General features: G+C 50.9%; 1 protein-coding gene across 1 annotated transcript; it reads right to left on the bottom strand.

The window, feature by feature from the left end:
• Positions 1-4,074: 4,074 nt before the first annotated feature.
• ACKR3 (atypical chemokine receptor 3) lies at positions 4,075-16,025 on the bottom strand. The gene is made up of 2 exons (XM_053597887.1): positions 15,916-16,025; positions 4,075-6,016 (listed from the first exon to the last, which is right to left on the bottom strand). Exon 2 carries the CDS (start codon positions 5,988-5,990, stop codon positions 4,902-4,904), a length of 1,089 nt encoding a protein of 362 aa, XP_053453862.1. The 5' UTR covers positions 5,991-6,016; positions 15,916-16,025; the 3' UTR covers positions 4,075-4,901.
• Between the last annotated feature and the right edge of the window lie 487 nt (positions 16,026-16,512).

Here is a 16,512-nt window from a genome sequence, read left to right as displayed (position 1 = left end):
CCCACTAGCTCCACCCAACTTGTGACAACCAAAATGTTTCCAGACACTGGCAAATGTCTCCTTAGGGTGCAAAATCGCCCGAGTTAGAAGCCTTGTCGAGGCATGGGTGCCTGGTCTTTCTGGTCACTGTTCTCTAGAAGACATCCTATCACCCTGGACTTCCTGATTTCCTCTGCAAACGATCTGGGCTATGCATACTGTGCCCAATAGCACAGGCAGCTTGGCTACTGACCCCCCCAGGAGTGCTGTGAGTGCCCCAGAGACCATGATGTGTATGTTACAGGGGACTCTGTAACTTCATCACCACAATAACCCTATGAGTCAAGTACTATCATCCCATGACTTTGTATATGAGGGAACTGAGGTTTAGCAGAGCTAAAGCTTTGCTCACCTTACCTAGGGCAGTATGCAGGGACAGCTCTTTGGGGACACATTCAGCAGAGGCCCAAGATGTGGAGATGTGGCCCTCATCCCTGTGGCCCAGGCTTTCTCTGGGACCGTCCTAAACATGAGCATGGAACCCGTGTCTGTGACTGTGTGTTGACCATACAAGTGGCAGTGAGGCCAGGTGTGTCACCTGTCTCTGTGGGTGCATAAAAACCAGCATGGGACTGGTGGGCTCTCCTGGGAGAGTGAACAGGACGGTCAGGCCATTCTCGGCTGCCCCAAAATAAAATGTATCACTGCAAATCTCGACTGTGTGCAGTGATTTACTTTCCTGTCGTACTTTACTCAAACTGGTATCTTTCCTTAGCAATGTCATCAATGTCAAGATCTGGGGACCAGCAGGTACTGCAGGAGCATGCACCCCGAGAGTGTTAACAAGCGGTTTTCTTGGGAAATCCAAGATTGCAGCAGAGGAAGAGAGATGTGTTCTATAGTAACGGGAGGTCTTTTAAAACATGGAGCCCGTCTAAGACTGTCGCCCTGAAGGACTGAAATCCCAGTGGCATATATCCAGGCAGAGGCGCCCCTGGAGCTGAGGAGCAAACCTGCCTCCACCAGGTGGGAACTTGGGTCATCGGCCTGTCCTGGTCATCGGCCACCCCATGCAGTGCAGACTGGCAGCTCCCCTGTCCCCTTGATTCCTGAGTTCCCAATACTCAGCTTAGGTGGAAAGTGGACTCATTATTTATAGTCTCAGAAAAGAAGCCCAGTGAGGTAGCATTTCCATACTCCTAATGAAACAGACCACGTCCCAGAGCTGCTGCCTCCCACAGAGACCTCGAGAAATATTCAGCGGCAGGTGATTTAAAGTTTCCTGCCGCTCGGCCGGATCCCAATATGCCTATCCCAGGGTCTTGGAAGGACCAGAAGCCGTTGACCAGCGCATAGACTGTAACCTTTTGTGTCCGAGGGTTTTGCACCTGGCATATTTGGTGGCATTATTTTTCTTCTTCACTTGCAGGGAACCCAGGGTATAATCGAAGTCAGTGGCTCACATGGTAAGCCTGAGGGAGAGCACTTAACACTGGCTCCGGCAGCGGGCCACACAGCGTCTAGCAATGCTGCTGCCCCCCACAGCAGCATGTCACCCGCGTCACCAGGGAAGGAGTGTCAGGTGGGGAGAGTGGAGAGGAAAGGCTTCCCCCTCTCTTTGGGAAGCTCCAGGGAGTGCCATCAAGGACGCAAAAGACGTTTTTGTCCTAACTTTGAGGTCGTACTCTGTGCCCAGCCTCCAACTGCCGTGGCACTGACAGTTTTCTTATCATGCCACCAGGCCAGTGTCCTTGCAAATCTGCCCAGGGAGAAGGGAGCCAAAAGAATGACCTGGAACCGTAGAATCCGCTGGTCCCTGGATTTGAGTAGGGCCAGAGGTCTCTGCCCTTCCCTTCTCCCCTAGGCCCACCCATTCTGAGCCCTGCAGGGGACACCCTCTGCCTCTGCCACACCCACACCTGGAGTGCAGGACAGAATTCTTTTCCTGCACCCTGGAGACAAGAGACCCTGGGGCTGCCTGAGGGGTCTGGGGCAACGGAGCCACTGTGCCCAGACCCTTGGGGGACATGGAAAAAAAATACCCAAAGCAGAGGTGCCGCCTGGTGAGTCCAGCTCCAGTTCAGTGTTGCCCTCCCTCCCTCGCCTCCCAGTGTGGGAGGGAGCAGCTGGGATGACCTGCGGCTGCAGAGTGGCAGGAAAGCAGAAAAGAACCAGTGGGGCCAGACACAGCAGTAAGAACACCTGTACAGGGGTGACAGAGGATGCCTGCGTGAGGACCAAGCCCACAGTGACATCTCAGCTGCCAGTGTGGACAAAGGACTGCTGAGGACCTCCCCATGCCGCCAGTGCTGTGGACTCCCCAGAATTCGGAGGGGCGGGGTGTCCTCTGAATTGACTGAGAAAGAGCCTCGAAGGAGAATTTAAGCTGAGTTGTTCATTAGTGTTGCGCCTATGGCCCCGCTGAGCTCAGGGACTGTGATTTATGTCCCCAACTCCCCCTTCCAACCTGAATCTACTACTTAAAGAGTGTGTTTTTGGCTGAACTTGGCCCATTAGAAGGCTCCAAGCAAACGTGCCGTCCATTTTTATGACCAAGGAGCACGCAGTTGGGCCATGGTTCCCCAGCTGTGCGTTGCCGTCTGCTCACTCTCCCCTCCTCTCCGTGTCTTTGCCAATTGGGTCCCACTCTCTACATGGCTTGACCTCGCCAGAACTCAGAATCTGAGGCAAGACCAGGGAACACGCACCCAAGGACGTCTATCAAGTAGACATTTCAAGTAAGTTACAACCCTGGGTTCAAGGCTCTTGGTCATAAAAACCTTTGCAGGGGTGGTGCCTGTGGCTCAGTGAGTAGGGTGCCAGCCCCATATGCCAAGGGTAGTGGGTTCAAACCCACCCTCGGCCAAACTGCAACCAAAAAATAGCCGGGCATTGTGGTGGGCGCCTGTAGTCCCAGCTGCTTGGCAAGCTGAGGCAAGAGAATCTCGTAAGCCCAAAAGCTGGAGGTTGCTGTGAGCCATGTGACATCATGGCACTCTACTGAGGGCAGTAAAGTGAGACTCTGTCTCTACAAAAAAAAAAAAAAAAAAAAACCTTTGCAGGAAACAGGAAGCTCCTGTGGTAGCCTTGGTCTATGAGCCCCTGGGGACCTCTGGGACCACCCTCCGCCCTCCGTGAGCCTGTGGACATGTCCCCCCACACAGGGTGCTTTCCTGCTCTGCAGGAGCAGTGGCAAACAGCTCCCTAAGCAGATAGGCCTGCTTAGCAGTGCCCGGGCCACCTCCCTGCTGAGATCTCTGTGGTTCCTGCGGCCCCGTGTAGAGTTGTGCAGGGCACAGCAAGAACCGGCCATTCTGAGAGTCCATTTTCAGTAGCAGTAAACTCAAGACGGAAGTCACACACTATGTGACCTCCAGACAGGATTGGTGTCATTTAAATGAAAAGTTCAAGTATTGCTCTGGAGGTGTTTTTCTTAGCACAGAGATTGAAGGAGGACACATGGCCCTGGAAGCATACGCGTGGTACAGATGAGGAGGTAACTCCTGGACCCCGAAACCCCCTGGGGCAGAAAGCAGTGGCACCCTCCTGCAGCAGCCCCTCTCCATAGCCATCCAGCTCCCCACCCAACCCAGGACTGCCTGAATTAAAAAAAAATAGAACTCCTTGCTGGGCGCAGTGGCTTATACCTGTAATCCTAACACTCTGGGAGGCTGAGATGGATGGATTGCTTGAGCTCAGGAGTTCCAGACCTTGAACCTGCTTGAGCAAAAGTGAGATTCCATCTCTACTAAAAATGGAAAAATTAGCTGGGCCTTGTGACAGGTTCCTGAGGCTGAGACAAGAGGATCCCTTGAGCCCAAGAGTTTAAGGTTAATGTGACCTATGATGATGACATGGCACTCTACCCCAGGGCAACAGAATGAGACTCTGTCTCAAAAAATAAATAAAAATAAAAATTTAAGAAAATAAAAAGCAAAGCACCCAATGTACTCAAATGTTTTGTCTTAGATCATTTCACCCAAGTTAACTTCCTGTGTCTCACTGCAGGCCTGCGCGTCCACACATAGCTATTTGTCATGATCATACATGCCTCCTAAATGCCAAATGTGCTTCTAAAACTGACACTGGAATGCATTTTTAGGAAACAAAAATCTTTATTAAAAAAAATAACTTACAAATTGAGAGAACTCTGTGAACTACAACTGTTCCTTTTGTGCACAGATTTGCAGGCCGGAACGGTTTTTTGTTGTTTCTTTTTTTTTTTTTTTAATGTAACTTTATAATACCATTAATGTCACAAACTGCATTACAGAGCAGTTTTTGTTCCATATCCCCCATTGGTACAAAACACCACACAGATATAAAACTATGGTCAATAAAACATTTCAGCCAAGACTGGCATATATTTATATATTTATATATATATTTATATATATATATTTATATAATTTCCAAACAGCTAACAATTAATGTCATCCTTAGTCAAAACTTGAAGTCAAACTAATTTTAAAACTACAACACTCTGAATATATGTCAGCACTATATACCTCCCGTACAATATTTAAAATATATTTTAACTTTCAAATACATTTATAAGGTACACCAATAATGAGAAAATAAAGTCTTAAAATTTAAATACAAATCGCATATAAAACAAATTCCGGGAACACAGGAGGTCTTATCTTACAGGAGTCCAGGCAAGCCTGTGCTGCAGCTGGCTAGGACACACAGTAGGGCTGCAAAACACTGCTCTGCCCGCTGTACAACTGTCAGAACGTGCAGCCACGGGACAGCTACATCGGCACAAGAGAGAGAGAAAGATGCCCAGCGCCACATCCTCCCTTCTTCGCACTGCTCAGGCATCAAGACCCAAAGCTCGTGTGCTTTACTGTAAAACTGCACAGCAGGCTGGATGACCCATCCAAACTAAGCACGCGTGTCCCAGCGCCCCTGCAGGGGCATCATTTGGTGCTCTGCTCCAAAGCAGAGTATTCTGTTTCAGAGACTCTGGAGGCATCGATGAGCTTGGTGAGGCCTGTCTTGGCTGAGTACTTGAAGATGAAGGCCTTCATCAGCTCGTACCTATAGTTGCGGTTGATGAAGCTGTAGAGCACGGGGTTGACGCAGCAGTGCACCAGGGACAGACACTGTGTGACATGCAGGGCCGTGAAGAGGCCGTGCTCCAGCTGGCAGGTGAAGGGGATGTAATGCAGGATGGAGAAGATGTCCAGCAGCACCGCCACGTGGTAGGGCAGCCAGCAGACCAGGAAGACCACCACGTAGGAGAAGATGATCTTCCGGCTGCTGTGCTTCTCCTGGTCGCCAGACGCCGAGATGGCCCTGGCCAGCAGGAAGTAGAAGACAGCAATGATGGAGAAGGGGATGGCGAAGCCCAGGACGATGGAGACCAGCTCCATGCCAATCAGCCACTCCTTGATGCTGTGCTCGGGGTAGAAGGATCGGCAGTAGGTCTCGTTGTTGGAAGCAGACGTGATGGTCTTCAGGTAGTAGGTGTCGGGCAGGGACACACAGAAGGCCAGCAGCCACACCAGCACGCAGACGACGCGACGCACGGCCTTCTTCCTGCTGTTCGAGGTGTTGGTGAAGTAGGTGATGGAGAGGTAGCGGTCCACGCTCATGCAGGTGAGGAAGAAGATGCTGCCAAACAGGTTGATGGAAAAGATGAGGTGTGTGACCTTGCATGTGAGCTCACCCATGGGCCACTGGTTGTGCTGCACCAGGCTGACCACCCAGACCGGGATGGTGATGACCACCCACAGGTCTGCGATAGCCAGGTTCAGGATGTAGCAGTGTGTGTCGTAGCCAGTGGTCTTGGCCTGGACGTTCACCCAGACTACCACAGAGTTGGCGATCATGCCGATCACGAAGATGAAGATGTAGAGGAAGGACAGTGTGTATAGCAGGACACTCTTGTTGGGCATGGCGGGACACAGCACCGTGTCCACAGCGATGCAGTCACTGCTATTGCAAGGCCAGGTGATTTCGGAGAAGTTCCCTGATTCCGGGTAGTCAAAGAGATGTAGATCCATGGTTCCCGGGGGAGTGGCCAAACGACCTACAGGAAAAGGAGAGAAAACCTCGAGTTTAGACACAACACTTTCCTGGCACCCTGACCTGCTCAGCCATTTCGCTTTAGCTCTACAGTGTCTTTGCAAAGAAAGGAGAAAACAACTGTGATAGACTTCTCCAAAACAAAACCTCTCCAGAGTCGAAACCCAAGAGCAAAGCAGCATTTGCTTCCTGTATCCATTTTCCACGCCTGTTTTCTCAAGATGTCATCAGCCTGCCTAAGCCCAGGGTGTGAAATCCACACAGTACAGCAGCCGTGCTGCGCCCTCGCCACAGCCATGCTGAAGGTCTGCTCTCTCAGCAAGGGGACCAGGGAGCCACTTGGTCTGTGTCCCCAAAGAATGGCAGGGTTGATCCATTCCTGGCACCATCGTATTACAAGTATCCTGCTCAATGTCTTTTTTTTTCTGAGACAGAGTCTCATTTTGTCACCCTCGGTAGCTCACAGCAACCTCAAACTCTTGTGCTCAAGCGATCCTCTTGCCTCAGTGTCCCGAGTAGCTGAGACTATAGGCACCCGCCATAACACCAAGCTATTTTTAGAGATGGGGGTCTCACTCTGGGTCGGGCTGGTCTCAAACCTATGAGCTCAGGCAATCCACGTGCCTCAGCCTCCCAGATTGCTAGCATTACAGGCGTGAGCCACTGAGCCCCAGACCTGTTCACTGTCTTACTGAAAGCATTTCAAATCCTAGTCCAAATTTACATTTAGAATGTGACTCAGCACTTTTTACCTCTCTGCTAAATTCACATTAGGCCACCTTCACATGCAGTTGTGAACGGGCCTCCAGCAACATGGTGAGTGCGTGCAGAGTGCCCAGCACCCCGGCCCATGGGCTCCAGGCTTGCCGAGCTGTCTCAGGCCCTGGGCCACTGCCTGGTTTCCACCCCTTTATTTGTTCAACTGCTTCAGGCACCTTGTGCCAAGATCCAAAGCACAAAAAACACCATCTACTGTATTTCCAAAGGACAATTTTTTCAGCTGTTTCCCCTACTGACCTAAGATGAAGCCAATGCTCCCAACTGTCGCCATGTAAAGCCCAGGGAGAAGCTGCCACAGGTGGTCTGTACCTGGAAGGGACTTCTCCACAAACCAACTGTGAGAGCTCCCAGCTGCTGTCTTCCTCCTAGTTCTGGCCAGTGATGGCCCAAGATCCCTCCAGGCCGCAGCCCTGGGTTAGCAGGTACCCCAGCCCCACCACCTGACTATGGGGAAACCTGCCCCCAGGGCACTCTCAGAGTCACACAGTGCAGTGATGTCCTTCCTCCCCTCACCTGTCCCAGCTCACTTGCCCAGTTCAATTGGAGTGGACTCCAGGTTACACTGAGAACTTCCAGGAGAATAAAGGACTATGGTCACTGGGTCAGTGCCCAGAAGTCACTCCCGGGAAAGCTCCAATTCCAGAGCAGGTGCCTGGCTGAGGTCCTGGCTCCTCCATTCATGAGCTGTTAGCCTGAGACCAGTTGGCGATACTGCCCATGTGCACCTCCCCAGCGGCCACCATGCAGACGCCTGAAGACAAAGGGCCTAATATGGCCTGCCCAGCACACACTGAATGAAACCTCGCCCCTTCTCCCTCCCTGGCCAAGAGGCGAACCCTGGGGACTCTCCAGCCCACACTCAGAGTTTTCTCCCCAATCGTGAAAAGCAGAACTTTGCACTCTTTCCTAGCTGGAAACCAGCACTCACTGGTGGAGTAACATTCCCAGCACAGGGTTCACGCTCTCACTCAAAGACTGAGCAGTTGGATGGGTTTCTCCTGTGGGATGACAGGAATAGACTCTCCGAGAAGTGAGAGACTGTGCCGCCTCACAGGGTCATCTCCTCAGCCTCTGAATTCACAGCTGGTGACTAATCTTACTCCTACTCAGTCGATGGAGACTGTCACAGCCTCTGGGTATCACCCCCCACCTGCAGGTTGTGAACAGCTGTGGGTTCCCCTCCTGGTGACCTGGCCAACCCTCAGCATCCTCTTCTGCCAATGGGCAGGGCTGGTCCTACTGTGATGGCCACATCCCCTGCTCACTCAGAAGGTCCCCCAAGACAGGAGACACTGGGGCCTGGAAGCCTGGCCAACCTCAGAGCCACCTTAGCAGGAGGGCAAAAGCCCTGTGACCACCAACCTGTTTCAAGGCCTGATCCACGAGCATGGGAGCGCACCCAGGGACATGAGTGAGATCAAGTTCAGGACAAATAAACTCACATCAGGAGACTCTGGGGTGCCTGGTCACAGCTCTAAGCACTCACAAAGGACATGGGCCCACAGGGCCGCCAAGGACGCCTGGGAGAGGCTGGGCCTCCCTGACCTGCCAGCCTGGCCTCAGTGCAGATAGCCTGCCCCAACCTGTGCCTTGAAGTAATTATTGCCACCTCCCTTTGGCTACTGGACTGCCTGCTGCTGATCCTCCCCTCTGTGTCTAGATTCCAGGCAGGAGCCAGACAAGGCCTCACCTGTGCCCTCCCGAGTGGCCAGTGCAGTGACCCTCCTTCCTGTCTCCATTTCTGCAGAATGAAACACACTTGCAATGTGGCTTGGTTTGTATAACACTTTCACCCATGACCTCAGCTGACCCCAGAGGCCCTGGGGAGCAGAGGAGTGGGGGTGGAGGACAAGTCACAGCACCACGGGGAACAGGGGGCAAGGACAGCGGTGGAGACCCAAGGGCAGCTCAACCTGCGCCGGGCTTGGGTGCCTTCCTCTGCCCACACTGGCACAGCCACTGGCCTCGTAAAAGCAGCCATAAATCCTGAGGTTTGGGCCCACTCACAGGGCTAGACAGAAAGAAAGGAGTGACCGCAGGCTTTGTTCCCTGAACCTGGACCCTGAGGCCATGCCGCCTCTCTCTTCAGTCCATGGAAACATTGCTGTGGCTCAGCCACCCTGGCCTCCAGTGCACACAGCCTTGCCAGGTGCTGGCCGGACAGGTGCCCAGCCTGCTGTTCAGCACGACAGGCCCGCATGGGGGGCGGGGTCACAAAAAGAGAAGATGCCTGGCTCTTGTGACAGAGTGTGCCCTCCTGGGCCCTTCCACTCGCCCTGTAAAACAGACATTTCCATGTATCCTCAGAGCCTAGGTGTGGGAAGGAGGGGACTCAGATACCCCTTGGGTTTCTGCCTCTGCCCTCCCCCCCAGAAAAAGAAAATTTGATTTAGTGCTGAGTCAGTCCTGTGATGGGCACATTCCCTGCCTGCTCTGAAGGGGATTTCTGAGCTAGGCACACCTTCCCCCTTAGTCATCCTCTCCTCACCCCTCCCAGAATGAGCAGCAGGGGCCCAGCTGCTCCTACCCACAGCTGGGGAACAGGGCAGAGGCTGGAGGTCCCCACCGACCACTGATCACCAACCACAAACCACTGACGACTGACCGTCAGTCACAGAGCCCCCGTCAGCCCAGGGAAGCAGCTCACACTCAAGACTTGAAGCCACAGGCCCAGGCCTTGACCATGCGCCTTCCAGGGGCCTGGCGGGCCTCTGTGTGTCCACCACAGAAGGCTTCCAAGGTCAGACAGAGGAAGGGGGCGCAGAGAGAGGGAGTAGACGGTGCGGGCATTGATCCTCCCCAAACATAAATGGGGAGCCAGAGAAAAAAACACAAGGAAACGAAAACGCCACACAATAGCTTTCAGTATTTTTCATGCCTTAGGTTTTAGAAACAAACAAGGAGTGTTTCCAGAAAAGGGATTATTATTTGACAAAGACAATCCCCTTATTCAAAATGGGGAACTGCCCCGTAGTAACACGGAATGTGGTCTGCAACAAAGGCTCCGGCCACCGGGCCTTGATGCAGGACATCAGGGGTGGGCGGGGCCTGCTTTCATTCAAGGCCCCTAACCCAGGATGTGTGCGCACCCCTGGAGCAAAGGACCTTACTAAATTACTGCTTGGATCTTAGCAAGCAGCACTCTCAAAGTGCCTGGTGTGAACAAAAGTGTGACAGGGTCAACTATGCAATGTCTCCTCAGGGCCCCGGGTTCCCTGTGGTCTGGTGACAAAGCTCCCTGCAAAATCTGAGCAGAGAGAGGGAGGGAGGAGGCCTCTAATGAACTCCCAAGTGCAGGAGCCTCAGTGCCCCTCAAGCAAAAGCAGGGGATTACCTCAGGCAGCGCAGTAAGAGCTGACCACGTCCACTGCGCAGATCCGGACGGGCTGCCCCCAGGCTCCCTGTACACAGATGTGATGCCTCTTGTCCAGTCCCCAGATCTGTTTATGCTGGGGGCAGGGACGGCTGAGAGCCGCCAGACCTCATCCCACTCAGACTAGCCACCCTCTGCTGGAATCAATAGCCCCTTTACCTCTTCAGGCCAGAACTTCAGAGAAATCGCTGGTGTTCCTCAAACCTGCCCACTGCCTGCCTCTCTTTGCACATGCTGGGGGCTGGCAGGGGGATGAGACCCACTTCTGAGGCTCAGAGTTTAAGGCTTGCGCATAAAAGATTCTAGAATGAAAAGGGGGTTCAGAATAAAAGATGTTTCCAGTTCTATGCTTTTAAAAGTTCACACATTTCTCATCTTGAAATATGCATGTGTCCCCAAATGTACATACAAGATGTTTATTAAAGCAGTATTTACTCACTAGCAAAAATCAGAAACAGGAATGTCCATCAGTGGAGGAATGACCCCATAAAGCACGGTGTGTCCAGGCTGGAGGACAGCACAGCTGACGAGAGGAAACCTCCTTCTCTGGAGGTGGAAATGCACTGTTAAGTGAAAGGCAACGTGTGCCCACGCACATACACAAGCACACAGCACAATCCCAGCTCTGCACAAAAAATAAAAAACGATGTGCATTTTTACATATAAATATATAAACGCACAGAAAATGATCTGCAATAAACATAAACCTCGGGGCCAGGAGAGCAGGATGAAGGGACACACGAAGGGAGAACTGTAGTTTTTACTCTGCACACTTCTGTATTATTTGAAATCTGACATCAAGAATTTACCTATTTTAACAGAGGGAGGAATGGATCACCAAACCAGGTTCATGTTCCATTTCTCTAGACTACAGAGACCCAAGTGAGAACAAAAAGCAGCAAACACCAGTTTTCCTTCCCTCTCTCCTCACGCTTACCATTCCGTCTCACTGAGTGCTTCAGACAGGGATCTCTCGGTCCACGACTCAGTCCCACACCTGCACCCAGACGGCATCACGTGTGTGCCGTGACAGGAAGGGAATCTTCCTGTGGCTGACAGTCCAGCCCTCCTCCCCAGCCTGGGGCCTGCAAAGCCCTCTTCTACCACTCACAGTCCCCAACGATGTGAGGGTTCTTCTCTGTCAGTTGGAGACGGTTGCTTCTCCCTTCTGAGCTTTATTATTCATCAACTGGGTATCCTTGATGACAATGGAACTACAGCAGGCAGCCAGGGTATTTATGGTTTGCCCAAACTCGCCCATTGAGCTGGGGATACAGCCAGAATTAGAAGGCCCCAAGCTTATTAGTGTTTCCATAGGGCAGTAGTTTGCCTGCAACCAACATGTCCTTACACTGGCTACTTCCTTTGAGAAGAATCTGACCAATGGTCACCAAAACTGCCCTCAACATGTGTGCAATCGCCCTCACTGAGAAAGGAAGCAGAGCTGGCACAAAGCAGGTGGTCCACACATGACTCAACCGTTCATCGAGCTCTGCTGAGACCAGCGATCTGAGGCTAGTATGCGAAACAGGAGTGCAAAGGAGGCTTTTCTGAAATCCTCCTGGAGCTGATGCTGGCAGAGCCTCTCTGAGTCGGGGCGCTGCTCTGGAGCGAGCTTGCCTTCTAACTGAGAAGGCAAGGAAGGCACAGAGGACCATCTGTCCCCCAGACACAAGCAAGGTGGTGGATGCCCCTTCCCTGGGAAGGTAAGGGATTTCCACTCCAGTGGCTTATAAGGAGGGTGGGTGATTGAGGGATCTTCCCAAAAAAACACTGCCATGAAGGGTCACCCAGCCTGGCAGAGGCAAAGACCTTCGATAAGGGAAAGATGGAGGTAAGAGCTGGCCCTGAAGGTTTGGCAAGGAATTCTGGCCTGGGCTTGCCCCCCACGGGCCAGGAAGGCCCTGAGCAAGGAGGTGACACTAACAGTACAGAAAGCTTTGCAGTGGGACACAGCCCACAGCAGACACGTGGAGGGAGGGAGGAATCACTCCTCTACAGTAACAGATAAGATAACGTGGACAGGCCTGGGGTCCAGGTACCAGCTTGGAAACCAGGAGACCCCTGGCCCTCTGGGTCCTGCAGGAACTGCCTCCTTTACTGGTTTTCTGCAAATTTGTGACCTGAGATTTACACTGGAATTCCGTGGAGAAATTCAGCGTTGTCCCAGGACAAGAGCTGATCAACCACCTTCTTCAGCTGTTCTCGTTGTGTGCACACTTGGGAACTGAGACCAGGGCAGGGGAAGCAATCGGGTCATCTAGGGCTTGTAGCTAGGAAGCTCTGTCCCCCTTCCAGCTTCTCTGAGGCCTTTATCCAGTGGGACTCATGTTATGGAAGGTCACACTCTGGTCACTTTTCAAAAGTCCTCCCTCATCCTCCTGGCTGGTCCCAGCTGACACCAAGCGTGCAATTCAGATAAGGAGAATCCACTCCCTCTGAAGACCCACTAGGCAATTGTACATCATTGGGATTTTTTTCTTTCTTGTTTTTTTTTTTTTTTTTTTTTTTTAACTAATCCTGTGTCACATCTATGGAGGAACCAACCAACCAACCTAGGGGAGAAGTCCAGGAGATCCTCAGTCCAGGCCGTCTCTCTGTGACTATCTGCCAGGACGGGTAACAGAAAGGGGGACTACCTTGAGTGCTCTTACTTTATGCAAGTAACAGCTTTGAATTCTATTAGAATTCAAAAAATAATAGAGAAAAATCCATACCCGGATTCACACACAGGCCTCCTATCCTCAGAGTCCTTAGCCGGACTTCACATTAATAGAGGGCACGCCCCCACCACTTTAGTCCTGGGGGTGGGGAGAAGATAAATCCCACATCCAGAAACCCGACCTGGTCTATTGTGTTCAGCTGCCAGCCAGGGAAGCAAAGAAAGCTATACCCAGAAGAGCAGATCCAGAGATTCCCACGTCACAAAGGCTGTGTCTGGGTTGGCCGAGTGTAATCAGAGCCCTAATTCCCAGCCAGCTTAGGACGGGGCCTCAGCTGCACACAATGGGGCTCCTGGGAGAACACTGCACATGTAAAATTGACGGAAGACATCTGTGAAGGTATCTGTGGCCGCAGGAAAAGTAAGAGATGCTAGCTAGCTATCTGACAGGCCAGCCTTCAAAACGGGGAGTCCCCCACACTGCCCAGTGCTCCTTTATCTGAGCCTTAGACAACAGAGGGTCAAGGCCACCTGAGATAGTGTCAGACCCTCTGCCCTTTGAGGGCCTGGACAGATAAGTCTCAGACTCTCCACCCTTTGAGGGCCTGGACAGAACAATCTGCTTCGAAACTTACTTGAAGCTCCACAAAACTGTCACCATAAAATTATGCAATTCCCTGATCACTTTAATACCGAAGCAACAATATTGGATTTTTTTTTTCCAGTTCTAAAGTGGTAGATTCTTAGCAAAAAAAGAATCAAGTATCCAAAATCAGGGACACTCCCTCCGCCCATTCCTGTCCTCATCTATTTCTTGCTTACGAGTTCGCTTGCTTTTGTTTTATTAGAAAATACGTACCCTAGAGCTATGCCTTTGCTTTTCTGGCCTGTAAGAATATTTGACATGACACATCTTCAGCTCCTTTCTAAATTATACCTACAGGCGTGCAGTCCGACTGGAAGGCATTTTACTACTATTCCTGTTCCTAAGAGTAAAACTCAGTTCCTTAGTTGCCTGGTTTAAAGGCTCAAATGCCTTCTGGCCCCAAATTCCATTCGCGGTCTACAAAATCAGTGAGGAAAATCTAAAGTCCTGAAGTCTTTGAGGTCTTTTCCTTTCCCCTTGGTTACTCTTAAGGTTTATAAAATGATTGCTCTTCACCCTCAGGTCTGAGTAATTTCAACCAACTACCCTCATGTCGACTTGAAAACAGGAGCTCTCTTCCTAAAATGATCACACAAAAAGCCACTGTTCTGATTAAGTAGGGTTTTGTGTTGTTGTTTTTTTTCTTTTTTTCCTCTTTTTTTTTTTTTTTTCCCTCATTCAGAAAGCCTATCCTCGGCCTGTTCTGGGCCTGATTAGAAATCATAATACCTTCTCAACTCTCTAAGGACTTGCTGTTAATACGGGATAAACTCAGCCCTGAAGCCCTGGCTCGGTTAAGCACAGGCATGCTGTCTTGGCTACACTTTCTGGAACTTTTTTTAAACTATGACTGCAATGCATGCCCCTTTAAAAAAAAAAAAAAATCTGATGGGCAACAAAATACAGCCATTCCTCAGTTTTCCCTTTGCTTTTCCACCCCCATCCTGTGTGGCTCCCCCCGGCCCCCTCCCAGTCTCCTGGAGGTTGTGGCATCAGGCTCAGCAGTTGTGCGCACATTCAAGTGTTTATGGCAGAGACTGGGAAAAAAGAGCAAATTGTTTCCAAGCTGGAGCTCCCATGTGCAGCTCTGCTTTAGAGAAGGGCTTTACATCTGGGGAAAGCGGGTATTCTGATGAAAAATGGACCAGCAGTTCATCTATGTAAAATCTATAGAAAATTAAAGCACAGGAGTCAGCAGCCTCCACCTTCTCTGCCAGCATGCCTATCTGATCTCCGCATTTTCCTGGAATAAATAAAGGGACACAAAGGCAGCATCTGCTTTTAAAGAGAAAAGAAGAAAGTTTCCACATTGAGACTTTGCAGACTTCGCTTTCACGGGATGTCCACTGCACCAAATACCTTTGAAGGGCTGTAAACCACTGAGGGAGGCTCTCTTTCCCCCACTTTGGAAAAACTGATTAATCCTGTTGTAAGCAAATGAAAGAAAGAAAGGAAAATAGAGAGGAGAGGAAGGAAAAGAAAAGGAAAGCAGAGAGGAAGACAGGAGAGACAGCCAGTCTGACTTTTACAACTTCTCATGCTCCCTGGAAGTTGCAAATCTTAGCTAACTACCCATCCTGAACCCATTCCAGAGTTCTTACTCTCAGTCACCCTGGAATCTTTCTGTATGCTAACAAAATTGAACAAAATTCCTGTTTGAATTACAAAATGTTAGGCTTCTACATGTGCATACTGTTTTTCCAGTTGAAGTTGGACCTAACACCTTCTGAGAGAACAATACTCCAATTAGATTAGCAAGGATGCAACCAAGAGACGCGAGCAGGGCAGACAGGGCTGCATTTAGCATTCACATTTATACCTTCCGGACTTATAAACCCTGGTAATCCCCCAAAGCACTGAATTCAAATACATTTTGCATTCACCAAGCCTCTCAGTACAGTTTTTCTCCTATACTGAAGAATGCCACTTAATAAAGTGTTCATCGTTCCGGAATTACATATTGACTGCCAATTCTATTTCCAAATTGACATACCAGAAGAAAAACAGGTACACAGTGGTGCCAAGCTCATCCCATGCCAACTTGGGGCAAGCAGAACGGACAGTCCGTGTGCTTGCAAAGTTCCCCTGCTTACTGAAACTTAAAATACCCACGGCACCAAATCAACAGATTCCTAAATCCGACAAATACACATAGAAATTTCCTTCCCCACATGACTTAAGAAAACTGCCCTTTGCTTTCTGTAGCGAAAGGTGATGCCCCGAATTAGCAAAAGCTCCTCGCAACGCAGGCATGCTACGTGCAGCCTGAGCTTTCGGAAACCAGACCCGCAGACTCGAGAGCACCCATCTCAGCGACTGAAAAAAAAAAAAAAAAAAAAAAAAAAAAACTCCTTTGCCAAAGGCCACTTGGCTCGAGAAACCAGCCCAGCGTGCCGTCCTTTCTTTCCCAGCAGAGCGTCTACCGAGCGAGCGCGTCCTTACCTCGGGCTGCCTGGGCTCCGCTCGCCTTCCCGGCTGCGCCGCGCACCCTGAGCTGGCCTCCTCGGCGCCGAGCACTTTGCAGCGACTGCGAGCTCCCGGCGCAGACCTGCGTTATATACGCTGCGAGGACGGCGGGCGCCTGTAGGTGGCAGCTTTGTAACCCTCTGCGCTCTCCGCGCCACCGCGCCGCGGGCGCGCACACCCCCAGGGAAGCCACGCTGGTCAGTTTCCTGAACAAGCCAGCTCCCGGGAAACTCCAGCCCGCCTTCATTTGCAAAGTCTAACGAAGCCACAAGGTCCAGACCCCATGGGGGAAAACGTCAGCACAAGAAAAACGCAAAGAAACCCTAGCGCTTTGCAAAAGCATCAAATATTTGTCTGGTCTCAGGTATATCTTTAATAATCCCATTAACACCAAGGGCTCCTTTGAATGCCTCTTAGCTCCAGGGAAGACTTTGTTCCCAAGACGGATTACTCTCTGAACTTCTGAACTTCGGTGTTGATTTATTAAGCCTGGGTTTTCTTTGTTAGTTCCTCCAAAACAGAAGTACAAGTTTTTGTATGAACAATTAATTGGTACCACAACAGATATACCAA

The sequence above is a fragment of the Nycticebus coucang genome, chromosome 7 (genome assembly GCF_027406575.1).
Source record: "Nycticebus coucang isolate mNycCou1 chromosome 7, mNycCou1.pri, whole genome shotgun sequence".
NCBI classification, from domain to species: domain Eukaryota; kingdom Metazoa; phylum Chordata; class Mammalia; order Primates; family Lorisidae; genus Nycticebus; species Nycticebus coucang.
Note: the sequence above shows the minus strand (reverse complement) of the source record. Positions and strands in the feature narration are given on the sequence as shown.

Excerpts from the sequence above, each read along its gene's own strand:
- ACKR3 (XM_053597887.1), bottom strand. The coding sequence starts at position 5,990 with ATGGATCTACATCTCTTTGACTACCCGGAATCAGGGAACTTCTCCGAA.